General features: G+C 38.7%; 1 protein-coding gene across 1 annotated transcript; it reads left to right on the plus strand.

Annotated features, from left to right (window-relative positions):
• The first annotated feature begins 461 nt into the window (after positions 1–461).
• On the plus strand, positions 462–17,896 carry GOLGA5 (golgin A5). Its single transcript, XM_014884507.2, has 13 exons — positions 462–581; positions 1,142–1,757; positions 4,138–4,359; positions 5,339–5,558; positions 6,102–6,225; positions 7,056–7,259; positions 8,365–8,535; positions 9,073–9,201; positions 11,116–11,214; positions 12,776–13,001; positions 14,099–14,204; positions 15,130–15,193; positions 16,515–17,896. Exons 2-13 carry the CDS (start codon positions 1,193–1,195, stop codon positions 16,593–16,595), a joined length of 2,211 nt encoding a protein of 736 aa, XP_014739993.1. The 5' UTR covers positions 462–581; positions 1,142–1,192; the 3' UTR covers positions 16,596–17,896.
• The last annotated feature ends 1,508 nt before the right edge of the window (positions 17,897–19,404 follow it).

The following is a 19,404-nucleotide window of genomic DNA, read 5'->3' on the forward strand; positions in this document are numbered from 1 at the left end:
GGATAAGCAACAACAAAACTTAACCTTGTGTAGTCCTTTAAGTGTATCTTAAGTATAGCATATGTACACTTTAACAGCTCTCCTTACTAACAAGAAGTATTTAGAACAGCCGTAAAGCTTGAGATGGCTCAAGTACTGCAGGTTGCAGGCACCGAGTCACAGATGGCAAGAAAGGACGTGACAGTCAGAAGTACGTGGCACTTGGGAATGTGATTTTACTGGTGGATTTGGCAGTGCTGGGCTATCAGCTGGGCTCACTGCTCTTCGAGATCTCTTCCAGCATAGATAATTCCGTGATCCTGCGGCATTCTCAGCTCCGGACGAGTCTCACCTCACACATTACGGACAGCACCGCCAGGGGGCGCGCGCGGCGAGAGGGGCGGGGCTGAGCGGGGCGGGGCTGAGCGGAGCGGGGCGGGGCTGAGCGGCGCTCCCTGCGCCTGCGCGCGGCGGCCCCGGAAAGGCGGCCACGTCTGCCGGAAGCGATGGGGCTGCACCGCCCGGCCCGGCCCGCGGCCCCGCGCTGACCGCCTGCCCCTCGCGGCTCCCCTCGGGCCGGGGCTGCCCCCCGTTTGCAGGAGGTGAGGCCGGGCTGTGCTGAGGCCCCCGCCGCTCCTGAGTGGGGCCAGGCCTGGGCAGGGCGGTGGACAGGCCGTGCTGGGGGTGGGGGGGCAGCAGCCGCTCTGAACGTCGCCTTCCCGGGACTGGGGTAGAGGCACACGCCGCTGCTGTGGTGTCTCAGGCCCGTGGTGCAGCTGAAGGCACGCACTTGTCCGCCGTGTTGGTGTCATGGGAGAGGCAGCAGGCTGCAGAGTTTGTGGGGGAAAAGGTCTGCGTGTGCCGGGTTGCGAATTTGCAGGCCAGACGTCTAAGGCATTTTTTTCTCTATGATACTCTGTAGCAGTTGATGATACCAGATGATACCAGAAACTGATGCAGTGATAAAAATTTTCTGTTTTCCTCAGAAACTGATTTGGTTTATTTCCATTAGTTTTCAAAACAGCAAAATACCAAATGAGTAGAAGAAAAGTATTATAAGTACAGCACTAATACCTTAACACAGCAACCTGTTTACACAGGTAAACAATCCATCTTGTCTTATCACCAGCAATCTGATTTGTAATCCTTCTGTCTTTTGCAGTATATGGTCCTGAAATTTTAATTGTACAGAGTTCACCAACAGACACTCATCATGTCTTGGCTTGCTGATCTTGCTGGAAAGGCAGAGGATCTACTTAACAGAGTTGATCAAGGAGCTGCATCAGCTCTGAGCAAAAAAGACACTTCAAGCAGTTCAGTTTATGATAAGAAGAGCTTGGACTCTGCCAATGAGTATTCTGAAGTGCAGCAGCATACCGGAGAACTGAAATACCAGACATCATCCAAAGCAGCCTACATCTCATCAGCAGCTGAAAATATTAAACACCAAAAGGCCACAGTCCTAGCAGGAACAGCAAATGTTAAAACAGCACGTAGGACATCTTCAGAGGCAGCTTCTGCAGTAGAAAATGTTTCCACACCCAGAGCTGCCTCACATTTTGTGAGAAGAAAAAAGTCAGAACCTGATGATGAGTTGCTATTCGATTTTCTCAACAGTTCAGAGAAAGAACCTAATGGAAGGATAGATTCTAAAAAGGAGAAGAGCAAGGCGCCTGTTCTTCAGAATCACTCTCGGACTTCAAGCATTAGTTCTGTGTCTACCAGTACACAGAGTGCAAGAACTACTGAAGACAATTCCATCAGGAGCCAAGGCAATGGTAGTTAAATAGTATTGAACCTAGAGATATTTAAAACCCAAGTATGGCGAGGGTAAGGCTAGGTAACGCATGAAACTTCATGTCACTTCATGAAACATTTGATGGTGGTAGTATGTCAAAGGAGTGAGGTACAGCAGGGCCTTTCACATCTTTTCATTACTGGGGTAATACTAGATACCATGATAATTTGACAAATTACATAATTAATACCAAAATCTTTTGTGCTGTGGATCTGCCTTGTTGCTTCTGTTCACCCTGACCTCTCTGAGCTGTGGTCTAACCTTGCATCAACCCCATATGTCCCCATGTAGAAGCACAAGTGCTGCTGTTTTTGTTTGGTCACTTGGGCTGTTGTTGCCACGTGGGAGGGGGAGTGGCTTTCACCCATGGAGCAGTGATGTTGGCTGTTGCTCAGTGCAGCAGGTGAGGTGGAGTGAGGTGTTTCCTGTTCCACCATGCAGGAGTGGTGAGCTGGCTTGTCCTGCAGGAAGCTGGATGTGGACAGGCTGGAGCTACAAGCATGAGAGAGCCAGAGAGATAAAGCCTCTGGGTTTGCCAGAAGTAGTTCCAAACTGCAGTCTAAATCCAGAGGCCTGAATGAGCCTCCAGGGCAGTCAGAAGCTGGGGCTGGGCTCAAGATAACCACTCAGAGGAGAACATGGCTGGGAAGTGTCAGGAATTTGTGTTGTCTTATCAGACTGACTCCATCCTTGTTGCTGTGCTACTTTGCTGTTATTTATTTTAGAAAATTGTAGCAAGTGGTTCTGTTATTAATAATATAGTTAGAATACTTTATTGTATGTTTAGTACTTTGAGCGTGTAAAGTATTGTAAATGCCAGTTTTTTTACTTACCACATTAAGTATGCTGGAAAGCTTTAGACATAAAAAGGGATAATTTCCAAACGTGAATATTTTTTTTATTTCTGAGTCCGTGGCTTTTTAGTAAGGTTTACTACTAATAATAATACAGATATGTTGGACTTGGCTCTATGGTCTTGCTGATTGGTGCTTAAGAAACATTTGTTTTGCTCAGTGTGGTTTGTTGAATTTTCTTCTGAGGATTTTTGAGCAGAGTTTGCATTGTGGAGCTGCTAAATAAGAAAGAATGCAGTTACAACACAAGATTTGAGCATGCTGTTTTCCAAAGTTGATTGTACAAATATATCTGTGTCATTTAAATATTCAGCACAGAATCTGTTGAAGTAGCTTATGTTATATTAACTGTAGACAAAACCAATTAGTATTATACTTTGTATATTGCCATGATTGTAATCTAATCTGTGCTATAAATGGCTTGTTTCTTGTTTCATTAGCTTAATTAATCTATTGAGTTTTCCAGACAAAGAAATGAGCCTAAATTATTTCATAAGTTGGAAACTGGGTAAATGAATCAAAGGAAAGATAATGATACTTCTTAGGATCGCCTTAATCAGAAAAGGGCTTGAGAAAATGTGGAAGAAATCTTCCTGTCACTGCTGCTACTTGTGGGTGTGGTGTTGCTCAGAATTAATAGTGTGCTCTGTTCCCTGGGCTTGGGGTGTTAGGGGCTGTTGCAGTGGTAAGAAGAAAGGTGAAGCAGCTTGATTAGTGATCACAAGGGGACGTTAAAATAACGTTTTAACAATTTTGCTGCAGTCTTGCTTGGAATTAGTTACAGTCTGGCCCCGTGGATTTTCAGCAGTTACTCACCCGAGACATGCTAAATTCAGCAGTAATATGTTTGGATTGCTTTCTTGTTTGTTCATTGCTCACTATGTCATTTTACCTTAACGTTGATGCAAAGCTTCCAACTATCTGTGTGCTGGAATCAAGACTCTTACAGTGGATTTGTAGCTTTCACAGCATTAATCGAGGATACTGCGTGTGTGCATGATGGGAAAAGGATGTTGGTTCCTCCTTCCCTCCAGGGGACTGTTGTTCAGAATACCACTAGGAGTTTCTTTATTGTTCTCTCTTCTAAAATAAAATTGGCATTGGCAAAATCTGAATTGAAACATAGAATGAGTTTGTACTAAAAATTCCTGCAGAGTTGCTATGTATATTTAGTGTTTTCTGTTACTCTTCAGCTTCTGAGGACTTCTCTGAGCAGCAAAGTGTTAATGTTTTGGAATCCTAAAGTTGCCATTTATGTAATAAGAAATTTTATAACTTCTATATCTTGTCTTGCAGTATTAACAAAAAATTGCATGATGCATGTAAATTCTCCTGTTTTGTGCAATTCCTTGTGAGAAGCAGCTCCATATTCCATTTCATCATAAACTATTTTTATGTATTATCATTGTTGTTCCTTAACCATTGATAGAGAGCATGGAACTACTGTTTGTAGAAAGGCAGTTTACAAACACCTGCATTTGTTCTAAGTTGCATCTCTCTGTACAGAAACTCCAGACAGTTCAGACTCTGGCTTGGGAGCACAAGGGAATGGCCTGAAGGATTCATCACTAAGTGCAGTGACCAACCCCAGCCTTTCAGCTGATGATGATTCCAAATCACATGAGCTGTCCAATCTTCGCTTGGAGAACCAGCTGCTGCGAAATGAAGTTCAATCTTTAAATCAAGAAGTGGCTTCATTAATACAGAGGTCCAAAGAAACACAAGAAGGTACTTCAGCTATAACCTTAGTAAAATTATAGTGAACTAGGAAACAGTGTTCTGTACATCTATAATAAAAACTCTCCAGGTGCATTTGCTTGTATGACTTCCCATGTAATGAGATGGGAGAAATTAAAAGGCCTATTCAACTAGAAAGATAAATGGTGATGAAAATGATGTGTTTAAATTATTTGAAAGCTTACTGGCAGCAAATACCATGTTTAAAATACTTTTCCTGCATTTTAACGGCTTTTTCAAATTACTTATTTTTAAATGAGCAAATTCCTTTGAATTGTTCAAACTGACTACTTTCTGGCTGCAGTAGACTATAGTCTTTGATGCCTAGAAATTGACAGGAAAAATATAAAATTAGTATTTTTATTATGGCATCACTGGCTTTTTCAAAGCCAGGTAAAATGACAAATGTAAAAAATGTGAGTACAAATTAAACAATAAAACAGAGAGCAAATTCCTGCTGTAAGGCATAAAATTGAGGTACCACATTTTTTTCACAGTAACTGCATAAGCCAGATAATTTTAATATCCAGTGAAGTTTAATGTGTGGTGTTAGATTAAAAACAGAAGCTTCTAGTTATTCAGGCATTATTCACTACTGGGGTATTTTTCTATTGTTTTTATGTGACAATAAACTCAAACTAGAACTAAACTAGATGTTTTATGCAGACATTTTTCTTGGCACAGGGATATTTGACAGTAGGCCATTGCAGGGGATGGGGCAGGTGAAATCTGTCATCTGCAGTGTGACTCAGAAGGAAATGTCTATTTTGAGATCACCTCCAGAATTTTCTGGGTTGTGCTTTAACAGCCAGTCTGGCATTTGTTACTTCCTGGTAGCTCATAAATTTTCAGTTTTACTTCAACTTGGTTGTATTTAAATTTTTCTTTAAGAAATAGGTGCATCCTGACTGCTTACAAGACCTTGCAATATCTACTTTTATAAGCTTCAAAGAAGCTTCTTATTTTGCAGAACTGAACAAATCCCGGGAGAAGGTGGAGAAGTGGAATGTTGACCATTCAAAGAGTGACAGGATGGTTAGAGAACTTCAGGCTCGAGTGGATGATCTGACAGAAGCTGTTGGTGCCAAAGATTCCCAGCTAGCCGTGCTGAAAGTACGGTTGCAAGAAGCTGATCAGCTCTTAAGTGCTCGGACAGAAGCTTTGGAAGCACTGCAGAGTGAAAAGTCACGGTACTTCATAATTTCATACTTTGGAATTCTGCAAATAGTCATAAGTTTAAAAAAATCAAGGTAGATAATTTAATGTCTTCAAAAATAAAAGATAATAAACTAATGGGAAAAGATTTGAAATACAAGGATTAAAGTTTGCTCTAACACTGCTCTGTCATAGTTGGCAGCAGGAGCAGGACAAATGAGTATTAAATAGGGCATCCATTGGCATCTGATTGTTGAAATCCATTTTATGTAAAGTGTTTATGTTTGTCTCAGAGGTTCAGGTGAAGCTGAAATTCCCAAGAACTTTTTTTCTTGAAAAGTAGATTTGCTTATTCACAAATATAAAGATTTTTCTGAACTTACCTCACTGCTGGGATGTGGATACTCCAGAATATAGGCCAGGGAGGAGAAGTGTGAGTCAGTAACTCCAGGCCCCACACCTGTAGTAATCTAATGGGCAAATTTTCAAAGCTGGTCTGGAAGCCAGGGAGTTGTATTTCTACACGAAAAATCACACTAGCTTGCTTCTTTTCCAATTAATGTGTGTCTCTATTTCAGGATAATACAAGACCACAGTGAAGGAAGCAGTTTACAAAATCAAGCTCTTCAAACTCTCCAGGAGAGGCTGCGTGATGCAGACTCTGCACTCAAGCGAGAGCAAGAAAGTTACAAACAAATGCAGGTTAGACGTGAAGAGTAAGGAAGACTTTAAGACTCTGCTTTTGAGATCAGATCCATGAGGTTCCATGTGCTCTCTCCTCCCTTTGACTTCAGTTCCTGTTCAGGGTACTAATTGCTTGGAAGGATGTGCTGTCTGCTGCACTGAATACCCTGGAGATGCTAATTTATTTCTTGCATGTTATTTTTGAAAGTTTCATAAGTAAAAGTTTTTGAGGATTAACATTGACAATTTTTTGGGGTTTTTTTTAATGCTAACTTTAATGTTACTGTATGTTTTAAAAGTAAATCAGTAGTCAGTTTATGTTTCCATGGTGTGTTGCTGCACAACGTATTTTTACACAATTTTACTGTGAGATCTTAAGATGAAGGATCACTTCTGTGGTAAAGATGTGAGTAAATTATTAGTAGAGAATGTTTTCTACACTTAATTGGGCTTTTGTTATGTATAATAGCATCTCTGAAAATCTTTATCAGTGTCTGTTTTGGGTTTTTTTAACAGTACTTTAGAACATGTCATACTAAATTGATAATTTTTTTTTCAGGGGCAAGCTTGCTTTTTGTTTGCTATATAAATGTGAATAATAGGAAGATTGTTATTCCCTCACTATTTGTGGTGAGAGAGAGAAAAGCACATTTTTACTAGGGTTATTTATCACTTGCTTAAGCAAGCAGAGTTTCTTTCCACATAGCAGCAATATGTCTTTAAGTTGGAGGTGGTAGATAGGAGGTGGTGTGCTCTGTGTAGGTGCTTTTGAACTTTCTTTTTTTACTTCCTAGGTTGAAGTTGAGGCTGTGTTTAAACACCAAGTATTGTTTCTTTCTTGCTAATAGAATGAGTTTGCAGCTCGTCTAAGTAAAGTGGAAGCAGAACGTCAGAACCTGGCAGAAGGGATAACTGTAGCAGAGAGAAAGTATTTAGATGAAAAGAGGCGAGCTGATGAGCTTCAGCAGCAAGTCAAAGTGACTAAAAGCCACCTGGAATCTGCAAAACAGGAACTGACAGACTATAAACAGAAAGCTACTCGCATTCTCCAAGTAAGCATTGTTGTGAAGAAATACAGTGTGATTTATATGCTTTAAGTGTTTTAAGGTGTTACGCTTTAAATAATCTAACTTGTGGTATTTCTTTCAAGTGACCTGTAATGTGTTCTGGAGCATAGCTATAATGATGCATATCTAGAACAGCTACCAGTCTGCCTTTTGTAAACTTGAGTTTGTACATGAAGTTATGGAATTGAAATGGTAGTTCAGGTCTTGAACCTGAAAAAACCCCCAAGTGAACCGTTGCACTTACTGTGCGTCATTTGTCAGTGTGTTCCACATCCAAGAGTCCAGATAGTTAAGTAGATGAAACCTACAATTTGTTCCATATCCGATATTCTTGATTCAAGATATTGCTTTGTTCTGCTTGAGGCTGAAGCATAGCATAGAATGGGTACTTAACATGTAACCAGAGAATATTTTTCCATGTCCTGAAAGGCTGCTTATGATTAAGGTTATATGAACAGTGACAAAATAGATATTTTGTGCCTAGTTCTGTACTATGTAAATTGTCAAAGATACCACGTCCAGATGTAGTTGGTTTGAGTCCTGTTTTTAAATGCTAGCAAGATGTTGATGAGAGAGATCTCTTTTTAGAATAGTTAATTTAGTCAAATATTCAAGGACAAGTTTTAAATCATCTTGGTAAATATGAAAAGCCTAAAATCACAAGTTAGTGTTGAGGTAACACGAGTCTGACTGAATAAAATGGTTTATCCTCTTTCCTGGAAGAGTTATCACTGTATTCGGTTCTTGATTTTGTTGGCAGGAGAAAAAGGGGATCGGTTTTGTCTACAGTGTCTGCTGGTGAGCGTCTTGTCTGTTTCAGTACCAAGAGGGCCAAAATTGTGTTATGAATGACAAGTTTAGCATTCCAGGCACTTGTAAAGTGCAAAGCTGTACTCTTCTACAGATAACAGACTTTCAGAAAAATTAGTCTTATGGTATACAGGAAATCAGAAGAATTACCAATATGGAAGCATTTTCATTTTCAAATGTGTAGGGTCATTATTGGATAAAAGAACAATCATTATAGCATATTCTAGTTGAGCACTTTTTCAGTACTGCCATTAATAACGTATTGACTTGTTTTTTTCAGTCTAAAGAAAAGTTGATAAACAGCTTAAAAGAAGGCTCTGGTATTGAAGGCCTGGATAGCAATACAGCAAGCACAGTGGAACTGGAGGAACTGAGACATGAACGAGACACTCAGAGAGAAGAAATACAAAAACTAATGGGGCAAATACAACAGATGAGAACAGAGCTGCAGGTAGCTGTGCCTATTTACACCTGTATTTGCAGTTAGCTACAACTAACAAAAGGACTGTTCTCTTGTATACTGTGGGTCTGTTGTTTCTAGTGTTTAGTTCCTTACTTCTCTCTTCCTCACTACTGTGTACTCCTTTTGAGGGAAGTATTTCTTTCCTAACAGTCAGAGTGATTTCTCTAGCCATCACCTATATTCTTTTCTGTAAGAGCTACTAATCCTTGAAGCACTGTAGTCCACGTCATCTGCTGGCATAATGGGCTCAGCAACTGCACACAAGCCCATTTTACACAATTTTAACCTCTAGACAATGGAAAGGAAGAAGCAGAGGCTTTTCTTTTTCACAAAATGCATTTATTTTAGTACTGTGTTACTAAAAATATTCTGTATAAAATGATCAAATGTAATTTATCCAATACACCCACACCTTCCTTTTCCTTTGAAGAAATATTTCATATACTACATTTTTGCTGTTATCTGTGATAGATTTGCAATAATGTCTGAATGTTAGTGAAATGGTAATATTTGTGTTCATTTCAGGATATGGAGACACAGCAGGTAAGCGAAGCTGAGTCAGTGAGAGAGCAGCTTCAAGACTTACAAGAGCAGATATCAGCACATAAAATGGCCAAGCAAGAGGCAGAAGCTGAACTAGAACGGCAGAAACAGGTGAGGAGTTCTTGAAAGCTGCATCTCTTTTTTGGTCCCATGTGGTGCCATCAGCAAAGCATTTGGTTTAATAAGAGAATATTTGGATACTTAGGCAGTGTTTGATTAATTTTTTGTCTAGGGCTCCAAGGAAATCCCCAAAAGCTTGGTGAATGTCACTAGGTCAAGGAAAGTGCAGCCAGGATTGAGCAGTGGTCAGGGCCTTCTGGATACTGCTAGTGAACAGAGATCTCACTGAATAAACAGGGCCCTAAGGAAGGGTACAGAATCGATCAGGATCTTGAATTTTATTCAGCAGGGAAATATTCAAACAAGAGGAATATAGTAACAAGTATAAGATTTCTTATGTCAAAAACCACTAATACTGAAAGTGGCTACTGTGAAACTTCCTTTGCTCAATTAATACATAAGTTGTAGCTTGTAAAACAATGTCATTGTAGTACCAATTTAGAGGCAATTTATTTAATTTGTTACTCAGTTCTGAATATAATTGTCATTACTTCTAAACTTTTCTAGTAGACAAATTGCTGATAAAATTATTCTGTCAGGTTGTGTCATCATTTTGAGCAAATTCTGCCTTGATTGAAGCAGTTCTGTGCTATAAAGAGAGTGGGGGGGGGGAAGGCAAACTTGTATTTCATATGAACAAACTTATGCAATAGGAATTGGACAAATGCTTTGCACCCTGTTAAAAATTTTCCTTGTAACAAAAAGCTCATGTAAAGAGAATAGTGAAGAAAGCATGAGTCCTCTATATCTGCTAGGAACGATTTATCTTATAGGATTATCTATCCTTTCAGAAATTACATTTAATGGGATGCTCACAGCTTGAACTAATTAAAAGGCAGAAGTCGAGGTCTGCTCTTGATGGGTAGCTGATGTTTATTATGTCAAAGCAGATGGTAGATTGTATTTTGTTACTCCTGCCCTTCTGAGGAATATGCTTTAAGTCAATAGAAAGAGAGAGGTGAATTTTAAAAAGCATCAGTTATTGCAGAAACTGAAGTCTTCCTTTTGAGGACACCCATTTACATGTGCTTTTAACATAATTGCTCTTCTTGATACTTAATACAATTATGGTCAGTTCTGTCTGGGATTTGCTTTAACTCTTGTCATAAGGTTTCTGAAACTGAAGATGGAAAATAGGTAGAGATGTTATTTTTTTTTGTACCTCTGATGGTTCAAAGGGAGAATAGGGTTATCTGTTTTCTTTAGCAACTGACAGCTGAAGTGATAGTGATTTGAAGATTGCCTTAATTTAAAATATAAGCTTGCCAGGTCTGTAAGTGGGAGCTAAAATAGCCACTAAATCATGGGAGTAACAAAATTTACAGTTACATTTACTCTTCAGTAATTTTTTTTTTTTTACTAATATTCCTTCTTTCACATCTGCTATGTTATTTTGTCCTAAACTTCAGAGGAAGATGTATGTCATACAGAATTATAGATAGCTATGCCAAGGATTTTCAAACATGTTTAAAGAATGGTATTTTGAATTAATGAGTTTATTTTAGGAATACAGATAACCTCTAAGTATTTTGTAATTGTTACATTATTGACATAGTTTTAAGATACACTTTCACCATTTGTTGTAGTGCTAAGAAAGATAAAACTGTGGTCCCAATGAAATTGTGTGGCTCCTAGTAAACTAGTCTGGATTGATATTTGTATTAGGACAGTCTCCACAAAAGAATTTAATTGGCCATTTAGCTTGTGACTTGATACTCAGCTCTCTCTATCCCCATATTCCCCATCCTAGCCAGACATGTAACTAAGATAATATTTCATTTTGTATTTGATTGCAGCATATTGCTTTCTTGTGTTCTGTTGTGAAACTCTAGATAACTAGAGTTTGTCTTTCAAAATGCATACATGTATAAAATGTGTTATGTGTAATTGTGATAAATTTTATAGGAACTACATTATACTGAAGAAGAATTGTATCGAACAAAAAATACTTTGCAAAGCAGAATAAAAGACAGAGAGGAAGAAATTCAGAAGCTCAGAAATCAGGTGTGTATAGAAAATAATTTTATCACCTTCAGCTATGAAAACAGTGATAGGAACTACTCATTTGACTAAACTATGCTGGAAAATCCTGTAAGCATTCTATTAGTGAGGTACAGTGTACTTGTTTTCAATAAAGAGTAGAGTTTTGAAAGTAGGGAATACAAGAAGGGAACCATGTAAATAGCCTATTTTATAGTTGTATGTGCATTTATATGGGGCAGGGGGGGAAATCAACCACTGTCCCAACTTAGACCTGGTGGGGAGTGTTGAATCAACATTCTTCTCTTTGCTAACTAAAAAAACTCACTGGAGTTTTAGTTCATGAGTTCTGCCAAGATCCTTTTAACTGTTCAGAGAACCTAAGTTATATCCTGCAGACTGAACGATCCATCTGGCCCACTGTTGTGTCTTGGCCAGTGGCAGTAGGGGCCAGCATGTGAGCCTGGCCACCTCCTTCCCTCCTGTGCACCTGCTCGACATCAGCAGTTGAATTAGGGTTGTTAGTGTTTCAGTCTTGACTCAGTTCTGCTGCTGTGTTGATGGACCTGTTTCCCTTGTGTCAGTCTAATCCCTTTTGGAACCTCCTCATTCTTGTGAGCCCCCACAGTCTCCTTGGGCAGCATGAAGGCATAGGCCTCATTCTGTTAAGTTACCTTAGCATAGTGAAAAGTAGGCTGTTTGTGGAGAAATTGGTGGTGTGGAGTCAGGTGTGGTCAGCTGAGCAGTTAGAATGTCAGGATTTGGAAATGGTTGTGATGTAATACAGATTTTTTGGACATGTTGGCAGATTAATTTTCTGGTAGTGCTGAACTTCAGGACCATCTGCGTGGTTGCAGGCACTTAATTTGTATTTTGGATATCTGTAGTTCCTGATGATTCTTCATTAATGAAGCTACATCTTTGTGGAATATGATGCCACAAAGTGGCTGAGGTCCAAGATTAGTGAATAGATGAGCTATTGCACAGATGGCAGATCTGGTGATTCTCATTTACTTGAAATATTTTCTGCTAATTGAATTACATCATCCATGTCAAATGCATGATCCATTTGCTAGCCTTGCAGTTTCTATTTGATAGTACAATCACATTTTCTGCCTTGGTGCTCCTCAGTTCTTATGCAACACGTCCTGCATTTTCACCATTTCATTCATGTTTTCCTGTAAAATGGTGCTTGAAAACATTTTTACATACTCAGTACGTTGAAAGTATGGTAGCCAGGCTGGATTAGTGTGCTATTGATTGCTGTTTAAACTTGTCTCTGAGGCGTAGCATCAATGTTGTGATCAAATTTAGGCTTATATACAAACTTTAATATGATTATAGGTGGAAAACAGAAAGATGCATTTTTATATAGAGTTTTGTGTAATGTAAACAGTTAACAACTGTTGCAATTAAGTTTCCTCTTTATTGCACTCACCAGTGATAGTTTTGATGGCATTTCCTGTAAAAATTCTGCAGTAGAGTAACTTGGTTCTTGAAGGCTTAGGTTAGTATAGAGCTTTGTCATATGGCAGTTGGTCAGAAATTGAATTTGGAGTGATTTTATTTTCTTTGTTTTTTTTAGCTCACAAACAAGACTCTAAGCAGTAGTAGTCAGACAGAATTAGAAAATCGGCTTCATCAGCTGACAGAAACACTAATTCAGAAGCAAACCATGTTAGAGAGCCTGAGCACAGAGAAAAACTCACTTGTGTACCAATTGGAACGGCTCGAGCAGCAGCTGAAGGCTATCCAAGGCACAAGTGCTAATGGACCTTCCATTAACATGGCAGGCATTGATGGTGCTGAAGGTAAACTCTTGAAACTCTTGTCTTTTCTGCAGTCCAGGCTTTTTTGTTTCCTAATGCCTTTCCCTGAAAGCCTGAGTTTGTAAGGAAAAATAAATGCTGAAAATAGGCCACTTATTCTGGAGACCATGTCTACAGCAGCCAGTATCATAAAAAATAGTTAACTAGAACCTCCTTTTTGTGAACAAATGACTTCAGTAAATGTAATACAGCAAATTTAGTTTTTATTTCTCAATACTATGGCAGTATTGGAACAATTCTGTCACAGGTGCAAATAAACTTGTGTTTTGGGGTTTAAACTGAATATTAGAAACAGGATTGAAAAGGGTTTGGGAGGAGAGTAAGAATGGAATACTTCTCTTTGAGAATTGGTCTGGTTGACATGAATTTCTTCCTTGCTTTCTATTTTTCTTGAAAAGCAGCTTAAAATTGATGGTTCTGATGAGGTTGGTTTGTCAGTCCTGTGTCTCTGAGACAGCCTCAGCAGTTGATCCATGGTGTTGAGATGTTACTTTTCAGAGTCATAGTTCGTCATTTTGTATGTATGTTAAATAACTTTAAATGCAGGGAACAATCACCAAGAGGTGTGAAGTAACAGTCCAGATTTTTGCCTGCTTAACAAGGCAGGAATTGTTTGTAGTAACTTCAGAAAGCTGAAGTTTAGTTCCACACAAGTAACATTTTCAAATGTTTGGGTTTTTTTAGTAAAGTTGATACATAGTAAAAATGTAAATAAAGTAAAAAATTGTCGAATGTACAAGTTAGTGCCAGAAAATGCCAATCAAAGTTTTGCTGTATGAGAGTAAAAAAAAATTGAGAAACTACGCCAGTATCAAGCCCATCGTTTTATACACCTAATAATATTGTGATGAGATAGAATTGAATATCAAGATATCCATTTAGTGAATTTATAAATTTAAAAAATATACTATGATGAAGAAACATTTGACTTGTTTGTAAGTTTATCAAGAATTGTTGACAGTACAATCATGTTGATCACTATTTTTATATTATTTTTATCTATATTTGTTATATACTATCGATTTGTTTTATTTAAAGAGCAACTTGTCTAATATGTTGCACTTTTTGCCCTCAAACAGGTGCTCGTCTGCGTAGTGTCCCGGTGCTGTTCAGTGACACGGATGGCAGCGTGGCCGGAATGTACGGGAGAGTCCGCAAAGCTGCCAGTACCATAGATCAGTTTAGGTACGGGTGTGCTGAGGGAATGCGTTTGTGATTGCTGGCACCCTTTTAGTTTTCAAGTCACACACTTTGGTGTGTATTATTCCCTTTTATGAAGGGAAAAGTTTAAAATAATGCAGCTAAAGTATGGTATAAAATACTAAGTATTGATCCACTTCACTTGTGCTTTCCTGTGATATTCATATTATTAAGCTTTTGCAAATTACTGTCAATTATTTAAATGAAGCTCTTACAGATTTTGATGCAAGAGATTCCCTAAGTTATGAAAAAATATCTAACCAAATTCATTATGATCTTCTACATTTTTTACTTTTAGAGGTTTTGACTGTGTCTGTGATAAACACTGTGAGAGTGTATTAGTGGGGGAGTATCATCTGTACTCTTTCAGTCCTGATAAAGACAAGATTCTGCCTTCTAAGCCAATGCAGCTGTTTACCTTGGAAGATAATCTGTTTGAGGAATTAGTAGATGAAAATCATTCTGGATATAGCAATAAATCTGCTTTGATCCCTTTCTGAGAAGTTAGATGAATTGACAGTATTCATAGCAAAGGTCTGCTACAAAACTTGAAACAAATATCAACAAACAACAGAATTTGGTGATACTTCCTAGTTTTTTGAAAGCAGGATGTCTTGATGGAAAGTCCTTTCTGCTTCCATGGTACTTGAATTTCATTGTGAAAGGATTTCTGTGATTGGGAAAAAATTAGGAGGATATGTTTTAAGGTCTGAATTTTCTCACCCCGCTTAATGTTTTGAGTACATGAAGTAAAATTCAAGACAACAACAAAGCTTTGTGTGTATTTGAGAAAATTCAAGACAGAAACAAAGCCGTGATGTTTGAGTTTGTTGTGACTGGGATGTGTGGAACAGGAATTTATTGCTCAATGTTGAATTGTGTCTTTTGCTTTCTCTTGCTACCTGTGTAGCATTCGGCTGGGAATCTTTCTGAGGCGATACCCCATAGCAAGAGTCTTTGTAATCATTTACATGGTGAGTCAGCTTTCTTGGATACAAGATTTCTATAGCCAGTTTATCTGCCAGTATGTCTTAAATGGCAAGATTGGTGTTCAAAAGGCCATAACTAACTACTCAATGTGGGTTTTTGGAAAGTGGACCGAATAATACTTAGGCATTGGCATTTTGGAGTCATGGTGCTTGGTAGTTTTACATTTTTCCCAGAAATTCTTAGTATAGCAGTCTTAAAGACAGTTATGTAATTACCATTTAAAGGCCTGTGAAAGTTGATTGCTAGTAGTAAAATATGGAATAATAGTGACCAGTTGCCAAGGTTAACCTGCCACACCTGCATTCACTGCATTTAGGAAAATGACATTTTTTAGAGGTTTTTTAATATTTGACTCTTCATTTTGAATTTTTTTTTTGAATGGCTAATGATTGCTCTTATTTAGTAGCTGAAAAAGTAACAAGACAAGTTTTTCTTGGTAGGCTTAAACAAATAGTAAAAAATTGCTGGCCCACACCGGGCAAAACTGTCAGGCTGTCAATTGCTAGAAGTGAAATGCCTCCCTTATCCACTGGAGGGCAGGTGCCTGTCAGCTGCAGGGACCTGTGTAAAGGCAAGGTTTGCAAAAAACACCGAAGACTTCTGCTGCCCAAGCTGCAAACTGAAGAGAAACTTGATGGTTGCTGTATAGGAGCTGGGCAGTCAGTGGCAGTTATCCCTTTTCAGCTCAAACCTTGACCATGACTACTATAACTTGAATTTTTTAAAATACTGTTTTTTAAATGAATATGGATTATGTATTCCTTTTTGCACTCCTGGCAGAGCTTCTAATTGGATAATTTCGGCCAAATTTGAATGAGAATTAAAATTCCTACAGGATTCATAAAAATGCCTCAAATCAGTGCCTGTGGTAAGAAGGAAATCAGAACTTGGCTGGTTTACAGTCTGGTTCAGCCAGTTGGCACAGGAGTAGTGGCTTACCAGTCACTCAAGGCACACCACATAATGTGCTGCCTGGGGACTGGATATCAGAGGGAACAGCTGAAGTCACTGTGGCATGGAGGGAAAGAGAAACCAGACAACACAAATCTGTAGGAGAACAGTCTGCTTTATTTCTGCTGCTTGTGTGAAGTCATTAGTTTTCTGTAAATAGCTTATTCAGAATCTGATTTAGCATTTCATTGTTCAAATGCCAATTATTTTTTTTAAGTATCTGATTAATAGAAAAAATATTTTAATCAAAATATTTCTACAAAATGAGTTTTATCAGCTCTCCTTGAGAGCTCTCCTGTTTATTGCTGTGGATGGTGATTATCAGTGCTAAATTTATTTCTTTTCTTTTCCCAGGCATTGCTTCATCTCTGGGTTATGATTGTTCTCCTTACCTACAGCCCAGAAATGCATCATGACAGTCCCAGTGGCAGATAGACTGAGACAGGACCATATGCTGTGCTAGTGTAATGTGGACTGGCAATGCCTTTGAATTACCAGTCCTGAAACATCAGCAAACTTTTCCTCATGGTGTTTCAGAAGGATGAAAACCATCATGCCTAATTTATCACTACCTTTCAAATATATGTGTAATACTATGTAGCTTTTTCAATTTACCTAAAAGAGCATCACTTACCTGGAGAAATGAAGCTGTTAAGCTAAGCTCTGATTAGCCTTTACATTTTATGTACACCCTCTGATGGTTACAGTGAAAGATAAGGCTTGTTCTGCAGAGAAGTGCAAGGATTTCTGAAATTGCAGATATACCTGGTACAAATTATTTTAGGTCATACTGGATGTGGGCTATGGTCAGGTAATAAACTGTATTTAGCATTTTAAATAAACTTCTTTCTGGTTTCTTTCAGTCTGCTTTTGCACTTCTGTTTTTAACTTTGTACATAATAGGCTTTTCCTTAACATTAACTGGAAAAATGACAATGGATTGGTGCAATATATTTTTGTAAATAAGTTTAAGAATAAAATATTATGCATTCTTCTTAGCTTTGTACTTCTAGTGCAATAGATGTATCTTTCCTACCATTTGAATAGTGGAGCTGCCTATTTACAGGCTGGTATTTTAGCTTTATTAGAAAAAGAGAGATGATTTTTGAGAAGGAAGGTTTAAACTGTTGAGAAGTAATGGTGTTTCTTTTTGCACTTGAAATTTGTATAATTTAACTGCATTTTCTTATACCTCTCTCATTAGTACATGTCTTAATCAGATCTTATTGAAACATTTCTTTTCTAAAGCTTTGGGTACTTAATTAAAACTATTTCTGTATGAAATCTGTCAAAACATTAAAATTTTCTCATGTCTAAATACTCACCAAATATACTGATAAACCTCATCAAATATTTATAGTAAAGCCCAAAATACCAAACTTACTGTAAAAGTTCTGTTGTTGGATTGTGGCATTCTGTAATTTTGAATTATCAATAGACAATCACACAAGGTTACTTTCTTTCATTAAGAAATTTCTTGGTTTTTTGTGTGGTGCTCACAGCTGGGTAATGAAAAGATGACTGCAAGCAATTTGTCACCCTTGCTCTTAAAGATGTGGTTCAGTTTTCACGTGGCTTGAACACACAGCATTGGGTCCTGGGCATGAAGTCTGTCACGCTGGCTCCTATGGAAATGTTACAGTGGACAAATGACTGTATTGCTGCTCTGATTCAGATCTTGCAGAGGAAACTAAAATGTTTGGATAAACTGAGTAATAAAAGAGCATTTATTCTAAGTTGTGTCTGCCCTCTATCACATTTGTTGCATTTTGCCTAATTCCTGTTTTCTTTTCGATTCTGGCACTAAAGCCACTTTTGAACCCCGAGGGGAACTGATTGGTATGGAAGGAGATCAAGTAGAGGACCTTTGCACACTCGTTTTCTACACACATACAGTTTTTTCGTTGAAACACTTCCTAAACACTGAATCTTTCAGTATATTGTGTTATTTTGGGAGGAACATTATTAGTGGTATAAATGCCTTACAGCTTTATATATGTTCTTACTTCCTTTTCTCTTTTGGTTTCCTTTGTGTGTGTGTGGTTTTGGTTGGTTGGTTTGTTTGTGGGGTTGTTTGGTTTGGGTGGGTTGGTGGTTTTTTGTTTGTGTGTTTTGATGGAAGATATTCCAAGTGCCAGGTCTCTTGAAGGACTATCAAACTACTGGGCAGTTAAACTACTCCCACTTCAGAGACCAGAATATCACTTTAGGGGTTTTGAACATATCCTGCAAATGCTGACTCTTCTTTCCACATTCTGTAGCCTAGTAGCAGATATAAATGGTCGTCATCACTCACAGAGAAAACAGGAATGTCATTTGTTTCCCAGCTGCTGTATCTCACTGCCTTGAGAAGAGCACAATGGGCTATTGTGTGACTGCAAAGTTCCTTCCTTCTGTCTTTCCTTCCTTCTGTCCTCCCTCTGCTCCAGGTACCAGGGTTGATAGGGACCCCTGCATTCTTTGTTTGTCCCCATTTGTGCCCAATTTCCGGGCTGTGCTCAGAAGGACAGAGTGCATGATGGCATTGTGCCGCCTTTGGCAGGAGGTGAGAGGAGCGGTCCCCTCCAGGCTGGCTGGCAGACGGACTCAGGTGGAGGAGGCTGCAGACAGGGATGGGTAGCAAGAGCAAAACTCCTCTTTCCCTGATACTCTGCAGCCTTGAAAAGGCCTGTTTGTTTCAAACTGCTCATCTTGGTGCGTGTTCAGTTAGGCAGATGTACTTGGAGACAGATTTGGGTTTCTTGTGCATCCTCATGGGACATCAAACTCTTCTTGGCACCTTGGTTTGCTGATACCTGATCTGTGCTTTGTTTGCTGTGCCAAGTCAGCCACATGTATAGTAAGACCCTGTGCAAAGGAAGTGACTTTATTGCTTGATTGCAGATAACATTAACAAGGGGGAAATCAGAATTGGATGATAATGAATCTGCTAATTTCTCATCAATATGGATGACAGACATACTGCTTTACTAGAGAGAATGGCTTTCTCTGCTCATGCACTGCAGCCTGATTATAAGATTTGACATTAATGTGTTGCTAGATATTTAGATATGAAAGTGTAAGAATAATTCAAATAATTCATCAGAATTTCATGTGCTTTCACTTGTATTTTATCTTCCTGCCCTACAGCTTGAGTTTGAAAGCCTTGGAAACAGGCAGACAGATGTCAGCAAAACAGAAATTGTGACAGATGAATAGCAACTCCCAAAATTATCTGCATTATTCTAACAGCCATCCATGTGCA

The sequence above is a fragment of the Sturnus vulgaris genome, chromosome 6 (assembly GCF_052056855.1).
Source record: "Sturnus vulgaris isolate bStuVul1 chromosome 6, bStuVul1.hap1, whole genome shotgun sequence".
NCBI lineage: Eukaryota > Metazoa > Chordata > Aves > Passeriformes > Sturnidae > Sturnus > Sturnus vulgaris.